The 21,902-nt window shown below is 43.0% G+C and overlaps 1 protein-coding gene across 2 annotated transcripts in view; it reads right to left on the reverse strand.

The window, feature by feature from the left end:
- Caprin1 (cell cycle associated protein 1) overlaps positions 1–21,902 on the reverse strand; it is a 78,917-nt gene that overhangs the window by 54,025 nt on the left and 2,990 nt on the right. For both annotated transcript variants that reach the window (XM_087653272.1, XM_087653271.1), the window contains exon 2: positions 20,710–20,933. In XM_087653272.1, the coding sequence (XP_087509398.1) occupies positions 20,710–20,748 (39 nt within the window). In that variant the 5' untranslated portion in view covers positions 20,749–20,933. The remainder of the gene's footprint in view (positions 1–20,709; positions 20,934–21,902) is intronic.

Below are 21,902 nucleotides of genomic sequence, written 5' to 3' on the forward strand. Positions count from 1 at the left end.
CAGGTAGGGGTATCATCCCCTTTAGAGGGAATGAAAACCTTTTGATAGCTCTTTTGGGCACAGACGTACCTGTCACCCAAAGAATATCTTTCTCCTTTTATCCCCAATAAACAAATTGAGAACACTGAGATTGTCATCTATAACACATCCCTGAACAGATTTGCACTTCCTCTCTCCAGTTCCTGAGAATGCCCTTATTCAACAGCAGGTACACTCTGTTGTGGACCAAGATGCCTTGATTCATGGGGAAATTTTTTGGTTGTTCCTATCACAGATTCCAACTACACAACCCTTCTGCTCTTCACCAGAGTACCAGCAACTTCTGTGAGCATGCGCTTCTCATAGAAGGTATGAAATCTGTGTTCATCGTCCACGAGTTTCTGACAGCCAGTGGCAGCGAAGGAGATAGGCAGCATCATCTCGACTCAGCTAATAGCCTAGATAGTGCCACAAAAAAAGAGAGCCACCAGGTCTTATTTAATGATTAATGAGCCTTTCTCCAACAGGAAATGGTTGTGTGCGTGTGCGTGTGTATTTTATGTGTATAACTGCCTGTGTTCCATATTTTATGTGTATAACTGCCTGTGTTCCACATGCCTGTGGAGTCCAGAGGAAGATTTACAGTAAGTGGTGTGATCTGTCATATGGATGTTGGGAATCAAACCCAGATCCTCTGAGGAGCAGCAAACTCTTAACCACAGACCCATCTCTACATTTTATGGTACAGAGGACTGAGCTAGGGCTCTAAGCCTGCTAGACAAGTTCTCCACCAGTGAACCATGACCCCTAGCCCTTTTGATTTTGAAAAAAAAAAAAAAAAGAGGGCTCACTAAATTATTCCGATCGACCTTGAAACCTGAGATTATTTTGCCTCAGCCCTCCAAGTAGCTGGGATTACAGGTCCATGCCACCAGGCCTGATAAGTTTTGAGTATTTATTAACTTGGTTTTAAATAGAGTTTATTGATACACATGCATAATTTAATGCATTGATTTCATGTAGTTTTAAATTTAGTTTATTGATAAGTTTGCATAATGACTGTTTGCACAACCATCAGACAGTCTGAAAATTTATCAGTCAACCAGTAAGCTGGTACACGCTATGCCGACTGCCCTCTCCAACATACCACTGGGCACAAATCAAACATGTATTCAAAATAAACCACAAAGGAGGGTATTTAAAAATAGCTCTTTGACCTGGGGCTATAGCTCAGTGGTAGAGTGCTTTCCTGTGAAGTACCCAGTTCAACACCCCAGTACTTCTGAAACAAGAAAACAATTCTTTGGTACATATGTAATTTATTTATTTTTTTAAGATTTATTTATTTATTATATATGAGTACACTGTAGCTGCCTTCAGACACACTAGAAGAGGACATCAGATCCCATTACAGATGGTTGTGAGCCATCATGTGGGTGCTGGGATTTGAACTCAGAACCTCTGGAAGAGCTGTCAGTGCTCTTAACACTGAGCCATCTCTCCAGACCCATATGTAATTTATTAAAGATAAAAGAAAATTTGCATAATGAGAGTGATTTTTTGTTTTTTAAAATAATGATTAAATATTAAATTAATATTTGACACCTCAGCGAGTAGATTTTCTTCAATGTTTTTGAGAGGTGATCCATATTGTTATTTTTTATCTTTGTTCATTTATTATTATTATTTTTGGTTTTTAAAAACAGGGCTCTCCTTCCAACCCCCAGTTTTCGAAACAGCGTTATTCTGTGTAGCTTTGACTGTCCTGGAACTCATGCTGTAGACTAGGCTGGCCTCAGACTCAGAGATCTGCCTGCTTCTGCCTTCTAAATGCTGGGATTAAAAGCATGCACCACTTTTAATCCTGGCCCCTATCCCTGTTGTATAGGTGTCAGTTCTGAGGCCTCCACTTTGCAGAGTAGAGAGTGGCAGGGACATGTTTATGACACTCAAGCCAGCAACTCACACAGCTTGTAAATAAACAGCTCTAACAATACAACCCACAGATATACCAATTGATACCTACACGCTGAGAAATGATGTTAGGAAAATATTAAAACTCTTTGGGGCTGGACAGATGGCTCAGCAGTTTAAAGTTCTTGTTCTTGTAGAACCCAGGTTCAGTTCTCAGCACTCACATGGTTCACAACCATTTATAACTTCAGTTCCAGAAGACCCAAGGCTTTCTTCTGATAACTACAGTCACTAAGCACACACATGGTACATGGACATATATGCAAGAAAAAATATTCATATATAAAGTAAAATGGATAAGTTTAATTACAATTTTTAAAGATTTTTTTTTATGTATGTGAGTACACTGTAGCTGTCTTCAGACACCAGAAGACGGCATTGGATTCCATGACAGATGGTTGTGAGCCACCATGTGGTTGCTGGGAATCGAACTCAGGACCTCTGGAAGAGCAGTCAGTGCTCTTAATCGCTGAGCCATCTCTCCAACCCCTTAATTACAACTTTAAGTCTTTGTTGTCCATAATGAAACCACACTGTTACTATAAGAGAACGTGTATGTACAATAAAATTATTAGAAGTCATCACATACGGCAGTCTCAAATCTGAGCCGGGTGTCAGGCAGCCATCATGGTGGATTACCTGATGGCATACGCAGTGCAAGCAACGGATGTTTTGTGTTCAGAACCAAGGCTGAAGTAAAGCTGTGTGCCACAGCATGGGCCAGCTACCACAAACAACATCAAGCTCACTCGTGTTTGATTTTCTACAAATTCTTGTTTACTATTGTTGTAGGATGTGCACATGTGCCATGGTACCAGGGCGGAGGTCCCTGGATGATTTATGGAGCCTTTCTCCCTTAAGGGGGTTTTGAGGATCAAACTCAAGCTATTGGGTTTGCAAGTGCCTTTGACCACTGAGCCATCTCAGTCCCCTTCCCCATTGCGTGACTGTGAACCTACTTTCGGTTATTGTGCATTCAGAAACATGTTACTTGTGGCAGCACCTCATGATTCGGACATTCAGTGCATCTCTATGGAATTGAGACCGACACTTCAGAGCGCTGGGGCCAGAGTCAGTGAGATGGCTCAATGGGTAAGGCTGCCCTGCTGCCAAGCCTGACAGCCTGAGTGAGTTTGGTCCCTGGGACTAACATGGTAGAAGGAGAGAACCAAATCCCACAAGTTGTCCTCTGACCTCCATGACACTGCTATGACACACATGTGCCTGTATATACCTTCACATTCACACATATAAAATATAATTTAAAAAATTCAAAAAAAGAAAAGCTACATTGGGCAGAGTGGAACACACTTTAACTTCAGCTCTCAAGAGGGAGAGGCAGGCATAGATCTCTGTGAGCACAGCATGATCCATCTAGCTGAGACTACACAATGAGAACTTATCTTTTAAAAAAAAAAGGTGGGCTGGAGAGATGGCTCAGTGGTTAAGAACACTGACTGCTCTTCCAGAGGTCCTGAGTTCAAATCCCACCAACCACATGGTGGCTCACAACCATCTGTAATGAGATCTGATGCCCTCTTCTGGTGTGTCTAAAGACAGCTACAGTGTACTCATATATAATAAACAAATTAATTAATTAAAAAGAAAGGAATGATGGGAAAAAGCTGGGACCTAGAAAATACTCTTACACTATACAACTTTTAAGAGTTAGCAAGCTGAGAATCTTACAAGCTAGCTTATTTTATCTGAGATATGTAATTTATTTTAGATTGGTAATTTTAAACTCAGAGATGTTAGATATTTTTTTGAAGCATTAGACACTGAGAAGCAGTCTTACTGTAATAATCCATTTGATTTATAACACTTAAAAGAACTGTTCAAGTGCATAAAATTATTCTTCAAGCATGAATTGTCTGTCCTGTAAATTATCTGAAGTGCTCGAGAGGAACAGGGAACTATTATGCCAATCAGATTTATAATATTAGAATCGATTTAATTACTTCAGATGGTCCCTGACTTAAAGTAATTAGGCTTCATGTTTCCAGTTTCATGGTGATGCTGCTGAGACAGTGATATGCATTCAGTGCAAACCTGAGTTCCAATGTTAAGTTTTGGTTATGTCCCGGACTAACAACATATGGTAAGATATTCTTCTGGGATTCCCACCTATAGGCTAATGCAAGTGTTCAGAGCATTTCAAAGGTAGGGCCAGCTAAGCTATGGTGTTCAATAGTTAGGTGTATTAAATATGTTTCAGGGCCAGAAAGTATGGCAATGCATGCATGCGTAATTCCAGCCTCTGGGAGGCAGAGGCAGGTGAGTCCCTGCGAGTTCTAGGTGAGCCTGGTCTATACAGAATGTTCCAGGATAGCCAAGGATACACATGGGACTCTGTCTGTCTGTCTGTCTATCTATCTATCTATCTATCTATCTATCTATCTATCTATCTATCTATCATATATATCAACTTTTGTTAAACTTTTGCTAAATTAAGAATGTATTAATTAAAGATATTTATGTTGTATGCATGTGCCTGAGTATATGTACATGTGCTACATGTGTGCAGGAGCCTGTAAGTCAGAGAGTATGTCAGATCCCCTGAGATCCCTTGGAACTGGAATTACAGATGGTTGTGAGTTTCCAACTGAACTCTGGCCCTCTGAAATGACAGCAAGTGATTTTAATCACTGAGCCGTCACTATTAACGTGATGTAGGTGCCTATGTTGCAGTAAATACTTAATATTAATTGGAGTTTCTTCCCTGATTTGGATCATTTAGTTCCCAGGTAAAAAGACACAATACTGGCTGGAGAGGTGGCTCAGCAGTTAAGAGCACTGATTGCTCTTCTAGAGGTCCTGAGTTCAAATCCTAGCAACCACATGGTGGCTCACAGCCATCTGTGATGGGATCCGATGCCCTCTTGCTGTCTTCTGAAGACAGCTACAGTGTATTCATATAAATAAATATAGTAAATCTTTTTTTAAAAATACACAAAACCTTTATACTTATGATAAGTTTTTAAATCACTATAGCTGGGCAGATACCCTCTAAGCTATTGATATCCAATTCCCTATCAATAACCCAGAGCTATAACTTGCCATGTTCCGTCTGGGCTCCTCTTACTCCAATTGGCCAACCCTCACGGTCATGTTTTGATGACTCACCTACCCATGGCATTTTGTCCTCTCTCCATCTTCCTTCTCTTCCCTCTTGTGGTCCTGCCTCAGACCCGAAGCCTGAGAACCCAAACCCCGCCTACTTCTCTTCTGCCCAGCATCTTTTTTCAATGGACAGTTTCAATTAAGGACCAAGGTTACATAGTATCACTTGGTGCACATGAGGATTTATTTCCTCCTCCCTGGATGCAGCCAGACCTTATGGAGCCAATATTTAGCATCACAATACACAGCAACAGACCAAACCTCAACGTGCCTGTGCGAGTTTATGTGTACTGTGTGTGCATCGGTTCAAAGAGGTTGGCAGATACCCTGGCTGAAATTACTGGTTGTTTGTGAGCCACCAAGTCTGATGTGGGTGCTGAGAACCAAGTCTGAGTCCTCTGCAAGCATAGCAATGCTTTTTAACTGCTTAGCCATTGCTGTAGTCTTACGTTGTTAAACTTTAAGTAACTGAATGTGAAAGGTCACTGCTGAGTTTGCAACTAAAGCAAGATGTATATATTACATTTAAATATAGATTTGCTAAATTTTCACTTCCTTGTGATTTTTTAAAAAGTTATAGGTGATCTTGATTTTATTCCTTGATTAAAAATCAAGACTTAGAAATGAATATTAAAAAAGTAAGATACATAGGGTGTTGGCGGCACAGAGGCAGGGAGTCCACTGCAGGACCCTGAAAGGCACCCTGGTTCTCAGTTGAGCTAAGACTTGAAACCCTGGTGACCTTGAAGGGACAGTAGGTGTTGCGCCTGACTGCCGGAGAGCCAGGCTTGTCACTAGCTGCAGCACTCCATAGATTTTTGGCTGTTAGTCATGTAGCGCCTCAAGCCCCTGCACACACAGCTAGAGGTAGAGGATGTGACAAGTCACGTAGGCTCAAGACAGATTTCCATTATAACAAGTACCTAAAGGCCTGGAGGCTTGGCCAATGAACTTTCCTTCCCAGACACTCCTCCCGGTAAAAGGTAATCTCAGGACCACCCTGAGAAGTGGGGTACAGTTTTACTTATCCACTTTCTGCTATGACAATAAATGCCTTAAAACCACAGACTGTCTCTTTTCACTGGGATCCGCCGTGGAGAGCCACAGAGAAGGCCTTCGCCTACAGAGCTACTGTCTAATCTCCGCTAGAAGGTCTCTGTGCAACCACAGCCACCAAGCCTGCAACCTGCCCCTGCAAGCCAAGAACTCTCCCCGCGGTACCAGCCGGAACCCCCCTCTTTCCCCCTTGTCCCCAGGCTAGATCTAATCCGTGGGCCCCCACTCTGTTCTCTGCTGTTCCAACAGCTTCCAGCAGAGCCTGGATGCCCAAGAGCCTGAGAATCTGACTGCCCTGGCCTCCTTGCAGGACTAGGGCCCCTTGAGCCAGATCTAGCTGTGTGCCTCAGACTGCGCTTCTCCACCTCTGGAGTGGTGTCCCTACAGCCCATCAACCATCCCGCAACAGTGTGGGGAAAACGCAGTCAAACTTCTCCTGTCCCAGCAGCCAAACCCTGTGGCAGAGTGGACATGGGACTCCATAACCCTACAGTCCATGAGTTTAAGGATGGTCTGGGCAATATAACAAGAATATGTCTCAAGAAACCCAGAAAACAAAAAAAAGAGTGTGTGAAAATTTAAGAGTAAGATATGAAAGTGTGTGTGTGTGTGTGTGTGTGTGTGTGTGTGAGTGTGTGGGTGTAGACATCACACACATGCATTCTGTATATGTGTATGTGGTGATTAAGGTATTTTTTTTCCACACAAAAACTGCCATTCATTTCCGATTCTGGAGTTATCCTTGAAACTTATCTTGTGATTCGAGGAAACTTACTAAATGGAATTCTATTTATTTGTATTTAAGGCCAAAATTTACTTTGTTTGTGTGTGTTGTGTATCAAGAGAGTGTAGTCATAATGTTACTGTGCACTGTGTAAAGATTATCCATGTATTATTCAAATGATGATTTCTGTGCTCCACATCTGGTTGCAATCCTTATTCCGAGACTATCCTATCTCAATGTTGTATAAACATTGCTTCCCAATTATTCTCTGACTGGTCAATAAAGAAGCTGATCGGCCAATGACTGAGCAGGAGAGAGAATGGGGCTGGACTTCCTCTCAGACAGGGTTTGTGGGTGAGAGAAGGAGAAAGAGGAAGTGGGATTTGCCACGGGTAGAGAGTCCATGAGACACCAGAGGGAAACATCTGGAACCTAGAAAGCCAGAAGAGTACTAAAATGCGAGTATCACTGGGATTTTGACTAGGAGGTAGCCAGATTAGTTTAGAGGATTAAAATAGAGCAATACTACTCAGTTGTTGTGTCCTTAAAGCTTGTTAAATAAACATTATAGTCCAGTTTCAGTTATTTGGGAGCTAGCTGGAAGAGGAAAACTGCAACAAACACTTATTAAAAAGCCACCAACGTGTGTGTGTGTGTGTGTGTGTGTGTGTGTGTGTGTGAGAGAGAGAGAGAGAGAGAGAGAGAGAGAGAGAGAGAGAGAGAAAGAGAGAGAGAGAAAGAGAGAAAGAGAGAGGGGGGGAGAAACAACATGTAGCAGAACCAGCAGACGCCACAAAGGGTGGGACCTCCAAGGTCCTGAGAACTTTGGAAGAAAAAAAGGACCTTTACATATGACTGACTATTCAGAGAGATGACCTGTGTCCTATTTTAAAAATATTTTTGTTGTTGTTCGTTTTTTTCAAGATAGGGTTTCTCTGTGTAGACCTGACTGTCCTGGAACTCACTCTATAGATCTGACTGTCCTGGAACTCACAGAGCTCTGCCTGCCTCTGCTTCCTGAATGCTGGGATTAAAGGCATGCACCTCTATGCCTGGCTCTGTATCATATGTCAAATAGACATATCTTTTTTAAGATAGCTTTTTTATCATTACAATTCTTATCTTTTGTTCTTTGGGGTTTTTTTTTTTTTGGTTTTTTGTTTTTTTTTTTCCCAGAGCTGGGGACCGAACCCAGGGCCTTGCGCATGCTAGGCAAGCGCTCTACCACTGAGCTAAATCCCCAACCCCCAATTCTTATCTTTTATTATTTATTTGTTTATATGTTGTTTCTTTTTGAGACAGGGTTCCATATAGCCCAGGCTGACTCAATTTCACTCTTTCACTATGTAGTAGAGGCTGGACTTGAACTCGAATTTCTTTGTTTGTTTCTTTCTTTCTTACACACAGACACATACACATATATATGTATATGCAATAAAGTTTGACTATATTCTCCATTATACTCCCTTAGTGCCTTACCCCTTGCACCAACCTCTTTTTTCTCAACAATGTTCCTTCATACCTCCATCTTCTTTCTTCTTTCCTTCCTTTTGAGTGTGTATGTGAGTGTGTGTGTGTGTGTGTGTGTGTGGTGTGGTGTGTGTGTGAGTGTGTGAGTGTGTGTATGCTGTGGTGTGTGTGTGTGAGTGTGTGTGAGTGTGTGAGTGTGTGTATGCTGTGGTGTGTGTATGTGAGTGTGTGTGTGTGTGTGGTGTGGTGTGTGTGTGAGTGTGTGAGTGTGTGTGAGTGTGTGTATGCTGTGGTGTGTGTGTGAGTGTGTGTGTGTGGTGTGTGTGTGTGTGTGGTGTGGTGTGTGTGTGAGTGTGTGTGAGTGTGTGTATGCTGTGGTGTGTGTGTGAGTGTGTGTGTGTGTGGTGTGGTGTGTGTGTGAGTGTGTGAGTGTGTGAGTGTGTGAGTGTGTGTGAGTGTGTGTATGCTGTGGTGTGTGTGTGAGTGTGTGTGAGTGTGTGTATGCTGTGGTGTGTGTGTGAGTGTGTGTGTGTGTGTGTGTGGTGTGGTGTGTGTGTGAGTGTGTGAGTGTGTGAGTGTGTGTGAGTGTGTGTATGCTGTGGTGTGTGTGTGGTGTGTGTGTGTGCGTGTGTGTGTGTGTGAGTGTGTGAGTGTGTGTGTGTGCCCACGCGTGTGTGCATGTGTTACCTGTATGAGTAGGTAGGAGGTATTTACCTGAGGAAGGGAAACGTACCAGTGGCTGTAGCACTCAGGAATCTGACTCCACCCCCCCATCCCCACTCAGTGACTCAGTGTCTGTAGCTCCTGAGAGATGGAGGGGTGGGGGGATTTCTGATTCTCCTGAGTCTACCCATTTGGGATTACAGATGTGCACTACCATTATTGAAAAGGACTGGAGTCAGCACAAGACGTACCAAGACCACGTTCTCCTCAGAGGGGATTTATTTGCTCCAGAGGGACAAAGACAGGATAGGAGGCAAGGGAAAGGAGAAAAGAGGGGCAAGAAAGAGAGAGAAAGGCTATGTCTTAGTTAGGGTTGTATTGTGAAGAGACACCATGACCTTGGCAATTCTTATGAAGGAAAACATTTAATTGGGACTGGCTTACAATTACAGAGGTTTAGTCTATTATTGTTTTAGCAGGAAACATGATAGCATGTGAGCAGACATGGTTTGCAGCTGAAAGGGTCTTTATGTCCCACTGGGCTTAGCTTGAGCATAGGAGACCTCAAAGCCCACCCCCCACAGTGACACACTTCCCCCAACAAGGCCACACCTCCTAATAGTGCCACTCATCATGGGCCAAGCATTCAAACCCATGAGGCTATACGTGCCCTTCTTGTTCAAACCACCACAGGATATTCATCCTGGAGGAGCAAAGGACCGTCTCTGGGTGGAGAGGAGACAGATGTGGCTCATAGGCAAATGGCAGTTTCTAAAGGGAAAAGAGGAAACCCTGTGTTAGGATGAGGTGTTTGATTTTGACTGGACGGGTTCAGTAGAGTGGCCAAGAATGGGCTTTTGACCACTGGACCTCAGTGCTTTGAAAGCTGGACCTTGGTGGTCAGCTCGGGAGGAGGAAGTGGCAAAATAAGGAAATAGACCGTGGTGGCTCTCTTTAGGAATGTAATCTAACAGTTTTTAGCAAGGGGGAATAGGGTAAAAGGCAAAACCTGTCGACACCATATTTGCCATGCTTGGGCCTACTAGAACCCCTTGGTTTCTATCAAATATTGCAGTTTTGTCCTCTAATGAGCAAAATTTCAAATTCAATGTTATGTCAAATATTACTGTAATTAACAAAACTCCCAGGATTGTGGTGCAAATTTCAAGCCTGCTTGAGTTATAGAGCAAAACTGTATCTCAAAAACTAAGAGAAACAAAACCAAACAATGCACACACAGCAGTATAAATTTCCTTCCTATATAAAAACTTTTAACTCTCAAAATGATTAAAAATTCACAGCAAGTTGTAAAAAAAGTACATCAAGGTTTCAGGCAATCTTCAAGGTTTCAGGCTTGCCTCATAATGACTTACATGACTGTTTTTGTATTGCACTATGAGTGTGTTATATAATTTTTCCCAGTCCTCAAAATCATTTTTCAAGCCTTTGTCCTGAGTTGGTTCTCTGTACATGCTGTCCAATCGTAACTCTCTCTGTGTATTCTCAAGGGTGATATTTGAAATATTCTCAAGGGTGATATTTGAACTATTTAAACATATCAACAAATTAGTTGTGCCTTGCGAGGATCCAATCAGAAGAGACTACTCCCGAGAACTGAAGCAGAATTCTGGACATTCATGGGTGTGGGGAACGTAAGCAAGTCTGCTGACTTTACTTCTCTTTTTTATAATTTTTTAAAGATTTTATTTTATTTATATAACTTATGTATATGAATGGTCTGTCTGCATAATCAGATCCCATTATAGATAGTTACAAGCCACCTTGTGGTTGCTGGGAGTTGAACTCTGAGCCATCTCTCCAGCCCATCTACTCTCTTTTCTTTCTTTTTTCTTTTTTCATTTGTAGTTTCTTTTTTTATTTTTTTAATTTTTTATTAGATATATTTCTTTACTTACGTTTCAAAAGTTATTCCCCTTCCCAGTTTCCTATCCATAAACCCCCATTCCCTCCCCTCCCCCATACGGTATTCCTCCTATACATCCCCCTTACTGCCCCCCCCATGTTCCCCTGCACTGAGGGTCCAACCTTGGCAAGACCAAGGGCATCCCCTTCCCTGGTGCCCCAACAAGGCTGTTCTCTGCTACATATGCAGTTGGAGCCCTGGGTCAGTCCATGTATAGTCTTTTGGTAGTGGCTTAGTCCCTGGAAGCTCTGGTTGGTTGGCATTGTCGTTTTTATGGGGTTGCAAGCTCCTTCAACTCTTTCAATACTTCTTCTAATTCCCCCTAAAGGGGTCCTATTCTTAGTTCAGTGGTTTGCTGCTAGCATTGACCTCTGTATTGGACATGCTCTGGATGTGTCTCTCAGGAGAGATCTATATCCGGTCCCTTTCAGTATGCACTTTTTAGCTTCATCAATCTTACCTAGTTTTGTGGCTGTATATATATATGGGCCACATGAGGGTCAGACTCTGAATGGACATTCCTTGAGTCGCTGCTCTAAACTTTGCTTCCATATCCCCTCCTATGGATATTTTTACCCCTTTTAAGAAGGAGTGGGAGCATCTGCATTTTGTTATCCTTCTTGAGCTTCCTGTGGTCTGTGGATTGCATCTTGGGTAATTTGAGCTTTTGGGCTAAAATATCCACTTATCAGTGAGTGCATACCACATGTATTTTTTCTGCCCTTGAGTTACCTCTCTCAGGGTGATATTTTCTAGTTCCATCCGTTTGCCTAAGAATTTCATGAAGTCATTGTTTTTAATAGCTGCATAATACTCCATTGTTTACATGTATCATGTTTTCTGTATCCATTCCACGGGTGAAGGACATCTGGGATTTTTCCAGCTTCTGGCTATTATAAATACGGCTGCTATGAACATAGTGGAGCATGCATCCCTGTTATATATTGGAGCATCTTTTGGGTGTGTTCCCAGGAGGTGTAGCTGGGTCCTCGGGTAGTACTATGCCCAATTTTCTGAGGAACCTCCAGACTGATTTTCAGAATGGTTGTACCAGTTTTCAATCCCAACAATGGAGGACTGTTCCTTTTTCTCCACATCCTCGCCAGCATCTGCTGTCACCTGAGTTTTTTATCTTAGCGATTCTGACTGATGTGAGGTGGAATCTTCAGGGTTGTTTTGATTTGCATTTCCCTGATGACTAAGGATGTTGAACATTTCTTTAGGTGCTTTTTGGCCATTTGATATTCCTCAGCTGAGAATGTTTTGTTTAGCTCTATACCCCATTTTTTAATAGGGTGATTTGGCTCTCTGGAGTCTAACTTCTTGAGCTCTTTGTATATTTTGTATATTAGCCCTCTATCAGATGTAGGATTGGTAAAAATCTTTTCCCAATCTGTTGGTTGCCATTTTGTCCTAATGACAGTGTCTTTTGCTTTGCAAAAGTTTTGCAGTTTTATGAAGTCCCATTTGTTGATTCTTGATCTTCGAGCATAAGCCATTGGTGTTTTGTTCAGGAAAATTACCTCGGTGCCCATGTGTTCAAGACTCTTCCCCACTTTTTCTTCTATTAGTTTGAGTGTATCTGGTTTGATGTGGAGGTCCTTGTCCACTTGGACTTAAGCTTTGTACATGGTGATAAGAATGGATCGATTTGCATTCTTCTACATGCTGACCTCTAGTTGATCCAGCACCATTTGTTGAAAATGCTATCTTTCTTCCATTGGATGGTTTTAGCTCCATTGTCAAAGATCAAGTGACCATAGGTGTGTGGGTTCATTTCTGGGTCTTCAATTCTATTCCATTGATCTACCTGCCTGTCTCTGTACCAATACCATACAGTTTTTATGACTATTGCTCTGTAATACTGCTTCAAGTCAGGGATGGTGATTCCCCCAGAAGTTCTTTTATTGTTGAGTATAGTTTTCGTTATCTTGGCTTTTTTGTTATTCCAAATGAATTTGCAAATTGCTCTTTCTATCTCTATAAAGAATTGAGTAGGAATTTTGATGGGGATACAGTTAAACAAGACAAAATGACATTTAAAAAATTGTCCAAAAAAAAAAAAAGCAATTGGCAAAAGTTCAAATTCTTCCAGGGTTAGCCCTTGATATCAAAATACATGCTCTGGTGGTACTCTGCATAAAATCACATTCTTCCCACCAACTGGGCCACTTTAAATCAGCCAATCCCTTGAGAATGGGAGGCACAAGACCCTCTTACATTAGGAGTTAAATCCTGTGGGACCTGTGTTGGGCGTTCTTGCTTGCTTGATCTGATAAGACCTTCTACAGAAGTTAAACTTTTTGCCTCGCTGGAACATTTAGGACCACATAGTCATTTTTCTTAAGACTGCAGACTCATTTCTAACTAATTTCTGAACCATAGAGATGGCTGGGGAAAGGAAAAGAGAGAGGTGGCTGCTGGCCAGTGGCAGAAGTCATTTACCATTTGGACCATCGTGCAGCTGTGTAAGAGCAGTACATCAATCACTGCCCACATCGCCTGTCACATGCCCTGGACTCCCCTCATTGCTCTGCAGTTGTTGGAGGTTTACTTGTTTGACTATTGTATCAAGTCTTTAAAAGCAAGGGTGCATGTTTCATTTACAGAATTGCAGTGCCTACTATCGTCTGACTCAAGGGATGATACATAGTCCACAAAAGTGACACGGTTCTGTAATCCTAGCATTTGAGACCAGAGGATCATGAGTTTGAGGCTAACCCAGGCTCCACAAGGAGACCCTGCTTACAGAAATAAGTCATGTGTGTTTAGCATACGAACAAAAATTAAGTTCTATCCTTGAGCTAGTAGCACAATTCTAGCAGGCAACCACTCCTAACTCAAGCTCCTCTTCTATTAAAAAAATTATTAGTTCTTTTGGTTCCTGCTACCTCTAAGGCTTTGTAAGAAGTTTGCAAAATCGTCAAGATGTGCACTAGTAAGGAAATCTGCTATTTAAAATTTGGCAAACATATGAGTGTCTATTACCTGCAAAATCTAAAAGACTTAAAAGAGCAGTGAAGGCAAAATGACTTGATAATCTTACTCATAAAGAACTCAGCCCAGTGGGGATCACCCTCTGCAGAACCTCAAGAGAGAATGATGGAGGTGTTGAGGTAGACACACAGAAGAGGCGTCTTGAAGGAGCAAAGAGGGGCTCATGAAATGGCTCACTGTGAAAAAAGGAGCTTGTAGCCAAGCCTGATTACCTGAGTTTAAATCCCCAGATGGTATAAAGAGAGAACTGACTCTCCCAGACTGTCCTCTGGCCTCCACACATGTGCTATGATATATGTGCCTAATGCATATGCTGACTTGCATGCACATCCAAGAACGTACACATACTTACACACACATTCATGCACATACCTGAAACATAATTAAAAAGTGTTTAAAGTACAGAGAAGGGACAGTAAATGTCAATATCTCACAGCAGTAGAACTCTGTAACAGTTTTTACCAATCTCTTTTCCAAATCAAAGACAATACAAACTGCTATATGATATCAGGTGAATAGCATACTGAGGCCATTGCTACCCTAGGTTAGAAATTTAAAATAGTGATTTTTATCTTATGTGTGCGAGTCTTAGCCTGCCTGCGTGTATCTGCATCATAAACGTGCACAGGCCTGCTACGTGTGGAGGTCAGAAAAGAGTGTCTGATTCCCTGAAACTGGAGCTACAGATAGTTGTGCACCACCATGCTGGGTCCCCTGCAAGAACAAGTGCTCTTAACAGCCATCTCTCTGGCTCAGTGTTACTAATGCAGCAGCTTCTGTTATTAGCAGGCTGGCAATATTATGCACATGCATATAACTTAAATATATTATCTCAGCGAATTGTCACCCAATTCCATGAAGCCTGTTTCACAGATGAGGAAATTAAGGCTGTAATCAGTCAAGTGACTTTCCTGAAATCACACGGAAAATGATCACACTCAAATTGATCTCAGGTTTGTCCACTCCAAGGCTTTCCTTGAAAAATGTATTTTATCAATTTTGTTTTATGTATATGAGTAAAAGAAATATGAAAACATGCATATATGTGAAGTATTTTATATACATGTATTTTACATATAGGCATATATTTTTCATATACATAGTATATATAATATTCTGTTTTACATACATATTTGACATATATGCTTGTGTGTATGTATGTGCACCTTATGTGTACCTGGTGTCAGGGATACCAGAGAGAACATGGGATGCCCCACAGCTGGAGTTACAGGCAGTTGTGAGCTTCCTGATATGGGTGCTGGGAACTGAACCCACAGTGTCAGTGTCATGCATATAAGGCCAACTGAGCCATGTCCCAAGATCCATGTTGTGTTTTAGTGCCCTTTTGATGTCTAAATAAACCTAGAGTCTTAATTCCTGTTTACATTTTTCAAGACAGGGTTTCTCCGTGTAGTCCTGACTGTCCTGGAACCAGAGACCAGATTGGTCTTGAACTCAGAGATCTGCCTGCCTCTGCCTCCCGAGTGCTAGAATTAAAGGCATGCACTACCACCACCACCACCACCACCACCACCACCACCACCACCACCACCACCACCACCACCACCACCACCACCACCCAGCCAGGCTTCATTATTTTTACAACTGTGCAGATGGCAATTCCTCTGCCTAGATCTTTCCTTCCTAAAATGTCTTGAAGAGTTTCTCCTTACTCATCACAGCTCACCTCCAGTGCTATTTTTTATGAAGCTCTTTAGTCAGAGCTGTTCAAGTGCCTTTTTTGTTTGCTCCAACAGACAAGAAGCTCTTTGAAGGACAGAGTCCCATTTACCTTTACAGAGAGCCCAGTACACAGCAAGCTATCAGCGAGCATCTGTTTAGTGAGTCCCTTTGTTTGTAGATGATGCAAGAACTAGAGAACGTTTCAAGGCCAGTGTTTATGACAAGCAGTCACTTCGTGGCTCAGCAATTTCTTTCCAACCAAATGGTGGAAGTTACAGTCTCGGAGAATTAATCAGTGCTTGCCATAACAGGATCTTACACCTTACTCTGACAGATTAAAATCAGAGTACAGTGTAAGGTTTCTATTTCTGGCCCAATAAGCCAAAATTCTATTCTCAGTCTTAAAGACTCACCTGGGTTATTTCTCTGGGGAAACCTTATCAGGAATTGGGTGCCCGTAGCTAGACAAGAAGGATCCTGGTGAGTTAACAGAGGCTTTGCTTCTGTAGCGTATGCTTACCTCACAGAGGGTGATTAAATGAGATGATACAGAGGAGACTTGCTGGGTGCCTGAGGCCAGGGGAACGCTCGGGTATTAGGTGTGGATGGCACTGCCTTGGGCTTATGTTTAGCCACATTTCATTAGATTCTTGGATAAAGAGTTTGGATTAAAGCTAAGGCTGAGACACACCCACCCTCCACAACTAAAAACACCTCTTTTTCCCCAGTATATAATATAATCTCTGGGTTCACAGTGTGATCAAATATCCCACATCAAGGAATACCTAGTTGCACCACACCATATTTCAAGCCCACCTTTATTCCTACCTTGTCCAAGTCACTCTCTTTCTTAGATCATCTGGATCTTTCAAGTTCTTTTAGTCCCCATTTCTATCTCACTTTCTTTGCCCAGTGCTGACCATAATCTAGTATACACTGTGAAAGTTCAACACAAAAATTGTTATCCCTTTCTTCCCCAAAGAGAGCTTGTTGGGAAATTTTAATTAATTAATTTTGGTGTGTGTGTGTGTGTGGTGTGTATGTGTGTATGTGTGTGTGGTGTGTGTGTGTGTGTGGTGTGTGTGTGAGTGTGTATGTGTGTGTGGTGTGTGTGTGAGTGTGTATGTGTGTGTGTGGTGTGTGTGTGGGGTGTGTGTATGTGTATGTGTGTGTGTGGTGTGTGTGTGGGGGGTGTGTGTGTGAGTGTGTGTGTGTATGTGTGTATGGTGTGTGTGTGTGGTGTGTGTGTGGTGTGTATGTGGTGTTTGTGTGTATGTGTGTGTGTCTGTGTGTGGTGTGTATGTGTGTGTGTGTGAGTGCATGTGCGCGCGCGTATGTGTCTTTACTTGCATGCATGTAGGTGCATCACATTGCAAACCCTTGTGCTCAAGGAGGTCAGAAGGGAGCGTCAGATGCCCTGGAACTGGAGTTACAGTTATAAGACACCATAGAGATGCTGGGAACTGAACAGGGGTCCTCTGCAAGAGCAACAACTGAGCCCTCTCCCTAGCCCCTTGTTAGGGAATTTCTAATCAAAGAGAAATGGTGCTGAGGTCTCATATAATTGATAAAGCAGATATATTGCTAGCCACTGTTTTTCTGGCTTTGGTGCTTAGAGAGGAGGCAATGTTGGTGAGGACTTACTTATGCCTTAGAGACTTTGGATCTCTCTTTGGCTTCCTCCACCAATAATTAAGGTTGATAGGGGAACCTTTAACACTGAATGTGGCCCCTAAAGAACTAGGTCCTAGCCTACACCTGCCAGCTGTGTGAAGACAAGTTTGTTTTTTACCCTCATAACACTCAACATGTCCACCATTAAATAAAGATGAGATAGCTGATAAAAGAGAATCGGATGGTGCAGAGGATGTACTCCGCAGTTATCGCAGACAGAATAAGTACTGTGTAAGAACGAAACTCTCTCCCCTTCCTTCTCTTCCTCCCTCTCTCCGTCCTTCTTTCTCTCTTCTTCCCTCCCCTCTCCCCCCATTCTCTCTCCTTCCCTCTCCCTCCCCCTTTATTCTCCCCTCTCTCTTCCTTCTCTCAAGAGCCTGAGAATGAAAACCACTGGACCAATTTGGGAATAGGTGGGATGCCTGAACTGGAGGAAAAGTCTTCTGGAGGCCAAGACAGGCCTTTGACCTTTTCCAAAGCCTGCATCAGACACTCAGAGGGTCCACACATTTCAAGTTGAACATTTTTTTTAATCCTGTCAGATCTTAGTTCTTATTTTTAAGATTGTCATACAATTTACATAATATAAAATTTATCGTCTTAATCATTTTTATCTTGGATAGTCTTTTTTCTTTAAGACTTGTTATTATTTACGTATCTCTGTATATGCCATCGCCACATGTATATGGGAGCTCACAGAGGCCAGATTGGGGGCTTAATTTCCCGGAGCTGGAATTGCATGTAGCTGTGACTTATCTGATGTGGGTGCTGGGAACTCAAGCCAGGACCTCTTTAAGAGAAACAAATGCTCTTAACTGGAGGGAGACGTCTCTCCAGCCCCTGTTGGATCATCTTTAAGTCTGTCCTCAACCCCTCCAAAAATGACCACTGATTAATTAGAATTTGATATTTTAAAATAAATCTATCTTGTCTAATGAAGTGCCTTATGGGTTAAAGATACGTCCCGTCACAGTAGAGCTGACCTTGGTGGCAGGATCATGGGAGAGCTGGCCCCAGCACTCGCCTGCCATGAGGTGTTATGGATGAGGAGAGATGCCCTCCCTCCTGCTCAGGAGAACAGGAGAGCTGGCCCAGACCTCACTGGCTGCAGTACTCAGGGGGGACAGGGAGGCCCCTGACTGGGACAGGAGAGCTGGCCCAGACCTCACTGGCTGCAGCACTCAGGGGGGACAGGGAGGCCCCCTGACTGGGCAGCACAGTGGAACTACCTCTAGGGACGTGGGTGTGGGTGAGCCAGACCTGAGGGCATAAGAGCAGGACAGCTACAACATCGGCGAGCTAGCCAGGGCAGCTAGCAGGAGAGCTCTCCCTTAGACAGAGCTGGCAGGCTGACTAACTCAGCTACCACCCAGGGCCAGATCCAGGGCTTCGAGTTGGCCCACCCCAAAATCCACCTCTTCTGTGAATGGCTAGAGCGTGTGAAGGGGCCGGTCCTGCAGATCCAAAGCTGCAGGATCTTCCTGACACGAGGCAACCATAAGATAACAGAGAGGAGTCCCTGTGAGGTACTGATGTGTAGTGGAAGCCAGAGGCCTCGAAAGAGATCAATGGCTCATTGCAACGAAGATTTGCAAATAAAGATGAGTGGACAAAGGGCTACAGGGTGGGACACGCTACAGCTTCTGTGACGAGGTGTACTTTATGCTTTGCTTTGTATTTTCTGTTGCTTTTTATTTTCTCTGGGTGCGGTTGAGAGTCAGAGGGAGGGTATGAAGGGACAAGGAGATGAGTAGGATTGGGGTGATGCGAAACTCAAAGACTCAATACAAAGTTAAAAAAAAAAATACTTGCTGCCAAGTCTGACAGCCTGAGTTTGATCCCAGGGACCAACTCAAATGGTAGAAGAAAGACCTGACTTCTGAAAGTCGTCCTCTTACCTACATATGGGCAATATTGCTTGCACGCCCCATCCCAAACAAAATGAATAAATGTGATTTTAAGACCCGTTTAAACAATAAAAAATGTTACTGGCTTATTTACCTACAAGTAAGTGAATCTGGCTTGATGTGTGCTCAGTCCAATGGCTCAAACGATTTCAGGGAAGAACTTGTTTCTCTCCGTGGTTTTTTCCTTTCCCTCAGCTTTATTTTATTGCTAATTTGTCTCTGGTGTTAGAGAGCAAACCTTCTGCCTATGTTAGAGACATAAGGGTGCTAAGCATGCTGTGTAAGCTCTCTCCATCTGAAGCCTTTTGTGCTGGTTTTATTGCTTACTGAGTGTGTTCCTGGCAGCTCCAGATGCCACACCCTGTAAATAAACCGAGCTGTCTTCCAAATCTTATCTTTATAACCAGTGCTCAACTGAAGAGAATGTCTTGTGATATTCCTACTGGTGGAAAGGAAACTTCCTCTGCCCAGACAACTCCAAATCTCTTTGCACCTAGATATTTTAGATTGGACTGCAGACCCATTTTGAAAAGACCATGGTTCAGGTGGATTGGACCATCCTAGAATTACAGCTGGGTCCACCCTACCCAAGTCAAATGGCCAAACTGAGAAAGGTGCTTCCCCAAGGCAAAACTTGCAACTACTGGTAAAGTAATGGCCACTAACTACATGGACTGGAGAAATGGCTTAGCAGTTAAGAGTACTTGTTCTTGCAGAGGACCTGGGTTCAGTGGCCAGCACCCACGTGATGGCTCACAGGGTCCATAACGGTTGCAATAGTACATTAATCCGACCTAATCTCCCAAGCAGCAGTGGTGCGTGTTCCTCGTTTCCCACCCCAATGCTCTGGATCCTTGATTGAAGTACACACACACACACACACACACACACACACACACACACACACACACAGAGTCTTATATTTAATATGCCTTAATCAGCTCAATTGCTGAGCCACTCCCAAACTTCTACATTGCTAACACCTCCCCTCCAACACTCCCGAATTCTTACTTTCTAAAGTCTATATTCCATCACTGCTACCCTAGACTCAATGGGGCGGGGGCGCCCCCGCTCTTCCCTAGCGATTACATGATTGTATGTGTTCCCTTCTGCAGCTCTCAAGCCTGGATCTTCTTCCTTTCCCAGCAATGGTGATTCCTTCTTCCTCGGTCCCCTTGCCCTTGAATCCTAAAGTCCTGTCTCTGTCTCCCTGCCCAGCCATGAGCAGTGAGCAACTTTATTTCCCAACCAGAACCAGCTAGGGGCGGGGACCCTCAGCGTCTCACATGTGGGATTCTCGTGCAATTCCCAAATAACATAATGCAAACAATAAATCAAATCTACAGCACATAACTCCAGTTCAGGGACATCCAACTCTCTCTTCTGACCTTCTCTCTTCTGATTGGGCACCAATCAGACCTGTGGTGCAGAAATGCACATGCAAACAAAATACCCATGTGCATGCAAAAACCACCTGCTCCCACTGAGAGTTCTTACCCACCAACCAAAATAGAACTTCCATATTTTCTCCTCACCGTCCGTATTGCAGCATGCATTCTGGCCTCGTTCTCCATTGCTGCTCATGTAATGACAGGGAGATGACAAGGACAACCGCTAATCTTAAGGTTTAAGTTTTCAACTGCTCCACAATGAAGGGATATCCTTCAGTGACTCTGAGATTCATCTAGAATTGCTGATCCATACCTATGAAAGTTAAGTCACCATGTGCCATGAAACTCAGCTGTGAAAATTTCACTACCTAGAAAAGAAGGAAAGTCAATTTTAGAATGTAAAAATAACTTTAAGGATTGATTTTTTAAGTGTGTGTGTGTGTGTGTGTGTGTGTGTGTGTGTGTGTGTGTGTGTGTGTATGATGGTTTGTATAAGAATGCCTCCCCATAGGTTGTACATTTAAATACCTGACCATTAGGAGAATGGTACTGCTTGGGAAGGATTAGGAGGTGTGGCCTTATGGGAGTACATGCAGCCTTGTGGGAGGAAGTATCTCACTTTGGGTGGGCTTTGAGGTTTCAAAAGGCCAAGCCACGCCCAGTGACTCTGCCTGCCAGTTCAGATGTGGAATTCTCAGCTACTTTTCCATCACCATGTCTGCCTGTGTGCCACCATGCTTCCTGCCATGATGATAATGGACTAAACCTCTGAAGCGGTAAGCTGGCCCTCATTAAATGCTTTCTTTCATAAGGTTGTCTTTTCACTGCAATAGAACATTAAATAAGATGTCACGTGTTTGTGTGTGCTCACATGAGTGTGAGTGTGACAGATCCCTCAGAACTGGAGCCCCAGGTGTTTTTATGAGTCACCCAACATGGCTGCTGGGAATTGAACTCTGGTCCTCTGCAAGAGCAGTTAAGAGTATGCTCTCTTAACTGCTGAGTAATCTCTCCAGCCCAACTTTAGTTTCTGTGCAAGAGAATTCCAGTGGCATACGGCCTTCGTCTTTCTGTTCATCAGCTTAGTTCTCTGAAACGAAAGTATTTTGACTTTCTTTTCCTGAGCGTATTCATAAACAGAGGCAGTCTTCTGCTAATCCTTTTAAATATATGGATGTTTCTAGAATAAGAGACCTTTGTTTTGGTTGCTCTGACACACATGCCTTCTCTTCTGAAAGTGCTTCTTCCTAAGAGTTTCCTTTTCCAAAGAAGATGACTAAAAGAACAATTAGAAATTCGCATCAAGAGAATCATATTATGCTTCTGTATTGAGTCCC

Source organism: Rattus norvegicus, chromosome 3 (genome assembly GCF_021556685.1).
Source record: "Rattus norvegicus strain SHRSP/BbbUtx chromosome 3, alternate assembly SHRSP_T2T, whole genome shotgun sequence".
Classification (NCBI taxonomy): Eukaryota; Metazoa; Chordata; class Mammalia; order Rodentia; family Muridae; genus Rattus; species Rattus norvegicus.